At 32.3% G+C, this 8,988-nt stretch overlaps 1 protein-coding gene across 2 annotated transcripts; it reads left to right on the plus strand.

Annotated features, from left to right (window-relative positions):
* The first annotated feature begins 1,308 nt into the window (after positions 1-1,308).
* Positions 1,309-8,670, plus strand: LOC114327039 (succinate dehydrogenase [ubiquinone] cytochrome b small subunit, mitochondrial-like). 2 transcript variants are annotated; one of them, XM_028275537.2, is made up of 3 exons: positions 1,309-1,492; positions 4,699-4,984; positions 8,311-8,668. In XM_028275537.2, exons 1-3 carry the CDS (start codon positions 1,450-1,452, stop codon positions 8,504-8,506), a joined length of 525 nt encoding a protein of 174 aa, XP_028131338.1. In that variant the 5' UTR covers positions 1,309-1,449; the 3' UTR covers positions 8,507-8,668. The 2 variants fall into 2 exon arrangements, with proteins under 2 accessions (XP_028131338.1, XP_028131339.1); XM_028275538.2 differs by having other exon boundaries at positions 1,370-1,492; positions 4,706-4,984; positions 8,311-8,670.
* Positions 8,671-8,988: the final 318 nt, after the last annotated feature.

Here is an 8,988-nt window from a genome sequence, read left to right on the forward strand (position 1 = left end):
TAATCCTCACAGCACCTTAACGTACGAAAACGTACAGCACCTTATGGTAGGGGAGCCCAAGCGGGGATTTTTGCAGTTACTCGAGCGCGTCAGATTATCATATGAGGAGAAACCTGGTACCCTGCAGATGTACCTCTACCATATATTGGCTCTTAACACAGGGGAGTTCCCCTTTTTCGTTAAGGGGGGCCCGAAAAAAAAAAATCTATCTTTAAAAAAACTCGAAATTGTCAGATTAAGATAAGGTAAGTTAAGTACATGCAAATGAGTGTATATTTCAAAAATCTGACGATTTTAGCCGGGCGTAAGGAAATGGGGGAGTCCCAAAATTTCACAAGAAAAAAGCGAATATTTCGCGAAATGAATGACAGATCGAAAAACTAAAAAATATGTGCTCAATATTTTTTTAAAATCTATCGAATGATACCAAACATGACTTCCTACGGAGAGGGATGGGAGGTTAATTTAATATTTTAAATACGAATCCCGCGATATTTCGCGAAATGAACATCAGATCGAAAAACTGTAAAATACACTTATTTAATATTTTTGAAAAATCTATCAGTTGGCATTAACACGACCCCCCACTGAGGTGAGGTGGGGGGTTACTTTAAAATCTTAAATAGGAGCCCCCATTTTTTATTGCAGATTTGGATTCCTTACGTAAAAATAAGTAACTTTTATTCGAAAAATTGTTTCGAATTGTGGATAGATGGCCTTATAATCGGAAAAAACGATTGTTGGAAATGGAAAATTAAATTAAAAAATGGCAAGCGCCCACTAAAATGGAAAACTTTACTTAACTTTTTTTGATTTTAGGACCTACTCTTCACAACCCAATAGGTCCCCATAACGCTCGAGTGACTGCACATTTAGCATACTTTGCTCCCCTACCATTAATAACCAGGAATATTTCTTCGCATTTTAGTTTTCTTTCTTCTTTTTAATGGCATGGACTTTATGTCAATCAGCCAGTCACAACATGACTACTATATAAAGAAGAATAAATATTTAAAAACCGTAAGTCCATAAAATATCAATAACGAAGAAAAATTAGTTCAGTAGCTGTTGAGACGTAATTTAAGTACTGAATTAAAAAGATGGTACTAAGCTAAGATAAGCTAATTATAGCCTCCTTTCCGCATTTTAGTTACAATACCAATAGTTTACAGCTTAAAACTTAAACAAAACACCATTAAAATAAAAATTGAAAATTCTCGAATATTTCTGGAGATATTCCCGGTTTACATACATTTTACCTAAAGAGCAATATACACAATATGTCAAGAAAGTATTTGTGAATTTGCTCTGACGGCAAAACGTATTCGACGCTTACGTGTGATATTATTGTTTTATTTAAATCGACCTCGTTTGATGTTATCTCTGACGTTTTCTTTGAAATAATATTTTGACATTTATGTATAAAAGTTTTATTTAGGTACGATAAATATGGTTCTTGCTGCAATTCTACGGAGCTCTTCAAGAAATGCAGGTAAAGAAATTCTGAAAACTATTAATATTTTCATTACACTAATCACAAAAAGCATCGCATAATTTGTGAAACAGCTTCATTTAAATACATATTAAATGCACATTTTGTCAATTCCTATTTATTGCGTAATTAACTTCTAAAATACTGTGTACAGATGATACAAAAGCGACAGAACTGTAACTATGTGCTGAACCACTACAGGGTAGTTACGTCGTTATTGAAATAAACATCATTTTATACCTTGTTTCAGATGAAGAATGACGCAACTGTAAATAGGGTTGAAAATGGGAGGATTAAATTAAGATAATGAAATTCGAACAACTAGGGATGAAACTAAAAGCCATCATTGTAAGTTCAAAAGCCATACCGATGCTTCTGGACGGTTACTCTTTATTTAATCACTATTTTAACTATTTAAAAATTTTTGGATGAATAATGACCCAACTGTAGATAGGGCTGAAAATTAAGATAATGGAATTCGAACCAATAGGGATAAAAAAGCCATCATTGTAAGAATAAACGCCATACCGATGCTCTTTATTTTTAATCCCTATTTTAAATATTTTAAAATTATTTTTCTGCTTTCCTGAGAAATTTGGCTTTTTTAGTTACGCCATTCTTCTTCTGGACCGGCGATAATAGTCTGGCTAATTGGCTAAGCCAAAGTCATTATAAAATGAAAAAAAAAAAAACATTTATTTTCACTTTGGGGCCTATGCAGACCATATACTGCACGTGCATACAATATACTATTATGTAGTTGGCAACTATAATGTCACTTTGCGCTTGTAATACATACAACATTTTTTCTACAATCTCTTAATAAAATGAAACTATTTTTAAATCATTACCTTAATTGTAACTATTTTATATCTGTCATTATAATGTCATAACATTAACTTTTATATCTATCAGTTTGAATGTTCAATGTGTTTGTATTTTATGGTTGTACGGTTGCTACGGATGACGAGCGTAAAATCAAACTTGACACGCTAGAGCGATAAAGTGACGGTACTCAGTAAACGTCAACTTTTCGTTGCCATTGACAAGCGAAAAAGTCTTCTTTATCAAGTGATTGTAGAAAAAATATATTATAAAAACAAAGCCGACCGACTCACAGTACTGCGGTGTCGTTCAACAAAACGTCGACGATATCAATTCTGCTGTACTGCAGCAGAGAGGCCAGTCTCTCTGTGGTCAAATTGTAATGATTTTGTTGAATGTACCGGGTGTCCCAATAAGAATGGCTCTCGGCCATATCTCAGGAACCGTTTATAGTAGAGCTTTGAAATAAAAAAATTTATAACAAAAGTTGCCTCAGGAAAAGCTTGCAAATTATTTTCATAATTGTGGGTCCACCGCTAGAGGGCGTAATTGAATATCAAAAATAAAAAAATCTAAATTTTACAAAATTTTCCTAATGAAGGTGCACTGGAAATCCGATTATTGTATTCTTCATCAAATTCTGCGCATATTTGATTTAACAAGTTTAACTCTACCTTTGCAAATAAGAGGTGGGGGTGAGTGGGAACCTTGTTATGAAAAAATGGCTTTAAGTCCGGTTCTGCTAAATCAAATTTTGAAAACTGGGTCTTGTTGAAGACAGATCTTTTTCTTAAATGTAAGCGTGATAATTTTGAACCATCCTAATAAGTAATAAGCCAGCTGGGAGGCGTTATTTAATTTTTTTCAGAAATCTAGTTTTCTTTGGAAAATATTAAATACAAGTATACATTTTTAATCATACTTTATAAAATTAGATTAAATTAGCAATAGAATAGCGAAAACTGCATGTCGATATCTTTTTTCTATCTCAAGATATCTCGAGAAACGTGTAAATTTTATACATAACTGTTACTATCACCGGTAAACTAAGTTAATGAAAAGTAGTGTGCTGTGGAAAAAAACAAAATAATATTTTCCAGATGTCAACGTATAAAAATATAATTAATTAAAACAACAATAGAAACAATACTATTAAAATTAAATATAACACAGAACAAAAAGGACTACTTAGTGACGACCTAAATATTCAACTTGTTGCCCATCATACATTACTCTAGAATACATTATCCAGAGAATACTAAACGCCATTCAAAGCATATCGAGAGCAGAAATTGAGACTGCTGTTCAATCTACTCTTGAAAGAGTAAATGTTTGCAACAAAAATGATGGGCAAAAATTTGAACGTTTATGTCATCACTAAATAGTTGTTTTTATTTCTTTGTAATAGGGCTTTTCAACGCTTCTCATTTGTTTCGAGCCTCTGTCATATGCCGTATAATCCGTGTATAATATTAATATACGAGATATGAACGAGGCTCGAAACAAATGAGAAGCGTTGAAAAGACCTAATATACGTTGATAGCTGGAAAATGTTTCTTTGTTGTTTCCATAGCACACTACTTTTAATGAATTTCGTTTACCGGTGACAGTAACAGTTATGTTTTTAAATTTACACGTATTGTAAGATATCTTGAGATATAAAAAAGGTATTAACATGCGGTTTTCGCTATTCTGTTGCTAATTTTGTCTAATTTTGTAATATGGTATTAAAAATGCATGTTTGTATTTAATATTTTCCAAGTAACACTATATTTCTGAAAAAAATTATATAACGCCTTCTAGCTGGCATATTACTCAGTAAGTTGGTTCGAAATCATAACTTTTACATTGACGAAAAATATCTGTCTTCAACAATACCAAGTTTGCAAAATTTGATTAAGCAGAACCGGACTCACAGCCAGTTTTTCATAACAAGGTTCCCACTCACCCCCACCTCTTATTTCCAAAGGTAGACCTAAACTTGTCAAATCAAATATGCGTAGAATTTTATGAAGAATACGACGATCGGATTTCCAGTGCCCCTTCATTAGGAAAATTTTGTAAAATTTAGATTTTATAATTTTGGATATTCAATTACTCCCTCTAGCGGTGGTCCCACAATTATGAAAATAATTTCCAGGCTTTTCTTGAGGCAACTTTTGTTATAAAATTTTTTATTTCAAAGCTCTACTATAAACGGTTCCTGAGATATGGCCGAGAGCCATTCTTATTGGGACACCCGGTACGGCCACACATGATCAAAATTTTTGTCAATTAGTCGAATTCGACAAAATTGAACAACGCAACGGTATAGCGAGTGGTTGGCTTAAAACTTTCTAGAATTTTTTATAATATAATGTTCTAACCACTCAGTTATAAAGTTTTTAGCAATCTACTCAGAACAACTGCAATCATAACGGAACCACAAAAATATTTCGTACAATTTACCAAAAGTAACCAACCCAGGCAGTTATTTCAAGCTACTTGTATAAAGCCATCCCTTTATGATTTTTCCAAAAGATATATGAGTGGCAATCATGCTAAAATTTGGCCTTTTGAAAAACTAGTAACGTTATCTCTAGTAGGATTAGTCCCAGCTACGTTTATAACGCCAAATGCTGTTTTAGATGATATTTTTGCTGCAATTATGTGTCTGCATATGCATTGGTGAGTATGATAGCTTTTAAAATTCAGAAACTGCTTAATTTTAGGCATTTTAAACTTTCAAAATGAACTTAAATAAAATAAAAGTGATGGCAAATACAGATATCGCAATCGACTTAGATGGAAGTGAGATCTGTCGAAGAGTATCTATATGGTGTATTCCACGAATATACGACTGTTTTGGATTATCGCGACAACGAATATTTTAGTGTGCAACATAAGGAGTGCGAATGGAAATGGCTCTAATAATTACTCCAATAAACAACAATATAATTTGCCATTTATTTTCGTTCTTCATATTTTGCACAGTAAAATCGACACTCCCATTGAACAAGGTTGTAACTAAAGTTACATCTTTTTTCAGATTTCAACACAGGCGAATTCAACAAAAAATTGCGCGCACGTCAATATAAACGACATAGTTTAATTCCCAATAATTTGGCTAATACTCCATTGAAAAAAGTTGTATTTTAACTTACGTGTGCCATTATAGAGTGAAAAAGGCAGTAACACTGGATACTCCCTATGTTAAATATTTTACTTTCTTTATAGTTGACGATTAACAAGGTTTTTAAATGAGTTACAACTTTGTTGCACGTATGTTTAATTTATAAATTATTTAAACATACGGTGTATCTCTTAAGTCAATTTATGGAAATAAAAGTAAAAAAGGATCTACGGACTGGTTTTTTCCTTTTTGATAGTTGCGGTGGAGAAAATAAGTATAGAATAGTGTTTGCTACGTACTTCTATGTAGTGAAAAAGTTTAATATTAACATTACACATGTATTTTTTCAAATGGCACATTCACAAAACGAGGGTGATTCAATGTATGCCCTTATAGAAAAACCGAAAAATATTAAGTCGTATATGCTCCACACCTATATATAACCATGATACGATAACCATATGCCAAAGCATCAGGCAAGCCTAAATCCGTAACTGAAATAAATCAGAAGCAGATTCTAAATTTTAACCTATTTAAGGACACACATGCTAATTTTGAAGTAGATATTAATAGTAAAAGAGTAAAAGAGTAAAGTAATAAAGTAAAATGGTTTAAAATTAAATATTTACAGATACGCAATAAGAATGCGAAAATTTTGAGATATTTTATACCATTTTTTTTTCATAGTGATAGTAATGTTATTATAAAATTTATAATTTCCTATTAAAATTGTGTAAACTGTGAGTTAATATTTTGTTTAAATATACCATAAAAACTAATTTTCTCCTAGAAATGTTGCAAATAACTCAAAACATACAACCTTTAATAATTAAATGGGAAAAATAATTAACACGGAGAGTGTAAAATGTTTGTTAGGCGAGTTACAACCTTTTTCTAAGGACACTCATGTTCAATCTCATGGTAGTATCTCAATCAAACTCAAGATTTTCAATAGCTAATAAAATTACAAAGCATACATCTCACAGTAATCCCTTATTATTTTATAAATATCATATCACATTAGTGTAAAAGAGTCTAATCATTTCGCTACAAATTTTTAAAAATTCATGTTTTCGTTTTTTGCCTCTCCTGTAAAATCGCTAAAAATGAGTTACAACCTTGTTCTATGGGGTGTCGAAATATTCGTTGTCGCGATAATCCAAGAGGGTCGTATATTCGTGGAATGGGGTATACCTAGGTAACACGACCAAACTAGGCAATCAAACGGCAGAAATAACTAGAAGAATCAGAATGACTTTTGCAGCAGTAGGAAGAGTTAGTGATTAAAAACAAAAAGATACCAATAAATCTAAAGAAAAGGATATTCAGCAGTTGTATTCTACCAGTTATGTTATGACCTATGGCCTATGGCGTCCTATGGGATGGAGACAATGGCACTTACAGAGGTATCAGCCAATACATTAAGAACAACACGGAGAGCGATCGAACGAGCTATGTTAGGAGTATCTCCGAAGAAACATATGTATTCGAAATGAGGACGTGCGAAGCAGGACGAAGGTGGAAAATGTAACTGAAAGAATTGCACAAATGAAATGAAACTAGGTAGGACACGTGGCACGACAAAACATCGAAAGTTGGGCGAGAAACATTGTACATTGGAGACCACGCGAGCATAGTCGTAGTAGAGGAAGACCACAAATACGATGGCAAGAAAACATCAAAGCAAATATGGGGAGAAACTGGCACCAAATAGTACAAAACAGAGAAGAATAGAGAACTCATGGGGAGGCCTTTTTCCAGGAGTGGATGCAAACAGGATGAAGAATAAAAAGAAGAAGAAAAATAAAACTACTGATTTCTGATGAATAAACGAAGAATATTTTATACTATTTCAGTCTATTTTATTCATCATAATTTTATGTTTATTCATTATCATTATTATCTTGGGTAGCAAGAAGTATTCGTCTTAAAGAATACAGGCTATCTAATCTACTAAAAGGTTTGAACGACACGTCATGCAGAGACACAGTTTGTCTGGCACGATAATTACTGGACAAATATTAAACGTAATTTTATTCCACTAAAAGGGAAGTTCCCTAGGTTGGCTGTATACCATATAGTTAAAAAACTCTAACAAGAAGTAAAACCACCTCTATGTAAGTTGGTATATTTATTAAAACTTAAAAAATCCCAATGGATTGAATAAAATATGTCCAATTCAGAACGTTTTCAGACCTATCGGTCCATCATCAGTGAATGTGCATACTTGCTAAATAGCCCCAGAACCAAACAATGGTTGAATTTAAAATTCAATTTACATTATTTAAAAATAATATTAATCAGGCTAAACGCCGATGTTAAAGGATATCGCCTATGGGAACATGGTGAAACCCTACCAAAACCTCAATCAACCATCTTAGGCCAACTTTGACTATAAAGTGTCACAAGTGTGAAGTGAGACACTTGTGACACTTTATAGTCAAAGTTGGCCTAAGATGGTTGATTGAGGTTTTGGTAGGGTTTCACCATGTTCCCATAGGCGATATCCTTTAACATCGGCGTTTAGCCTGATTAATATTATTTTTAAATAATGTAAATTGAATTTTAAATTCAACCATTGTTTGGTTCTGGGGCTATTTAGCAAATATGCACATTCACTGATGATGGACCGATAGGTCTGAAAACGTTCTGAATTGGACATATTTTATTCAATCCATTGGGATTTTTTAAGTTTTAATAAATATACCAACTTACATAGAGGTGGTTTTACTTCTTGTTAGAGTTTTTTAATTTTATTCCCTTTTCTTATATTTTTTATTTTCTAACATGAAAACGACTGGATCGATTTGGCTAATTTTGATTTTGAAATATTTGTTGAAGTCTATGCTCTCTTTATTATATAACTCATAATTTTTTTTAGGGGTTTAGAATCATGCCTAACCGATTATGTAAGACCCATTATATTTGGTCCACTAATTCCAAAAATAGCCCTGCTACTACTCTACCTCGTGTCTTTAGGTACATTAGCAAGTCTACTAAACTATAATCACAATGACATAGGTATTGGAGCCACTTTTCAAAAAATTTGGCAAATGGAGGCTGAAACTTCAGATTAGAAGTTATAGCAAGTCTACTTAACTCTAACCATAATGATATAGGTATTGGGGCCACTTTTTAAAAAATTTTGGCAAATGGAGGCTGAAATTTAATAAAAAGTTATAAAGTTCTTTATATAAAGATAAATTCATTTACAAATATAGTTTGTTTATTTTAATTTTGAAAATGTAGTTTGATTAGTTATAAAATTGAATAGAATAATTTTTTTTTATTGTCGCTGAAATTTTACAATTTTATGGATCAAGCTTACAAAGAGCCAGAGAAAAAACAACAAACACAATTTGCTGAAATTACATAAATCGTCAATATTGCAAAATAAAAGATAATGAAATAAATTTAAATAATATATAAACGAAAACAATATATTGCAAAATTTAAATAAATGTCCGTAAAGGACCCCGCCGAGACCTTATGGGACATGGCTCTCTGTCAAATGCTCTGAAACTTTGGATTCTGATAGTCCTTGATATGTAGAACAAAA

The sequence above is a fragment of the Diabrotica virgifera genome, chromosome 1 (genome assembly GCF_917563875.1).
Source record: "Diabrotica virgifera virgifera chromosome 1, PGI_DIABVI_V3a".
Taxonomy (NCBI): Eukaryota; Metazoa; Arthropoda; class Insecta; order Coleoptera; family Chrysomelidae; genus Diabrotica; species Diabrotica virgifera.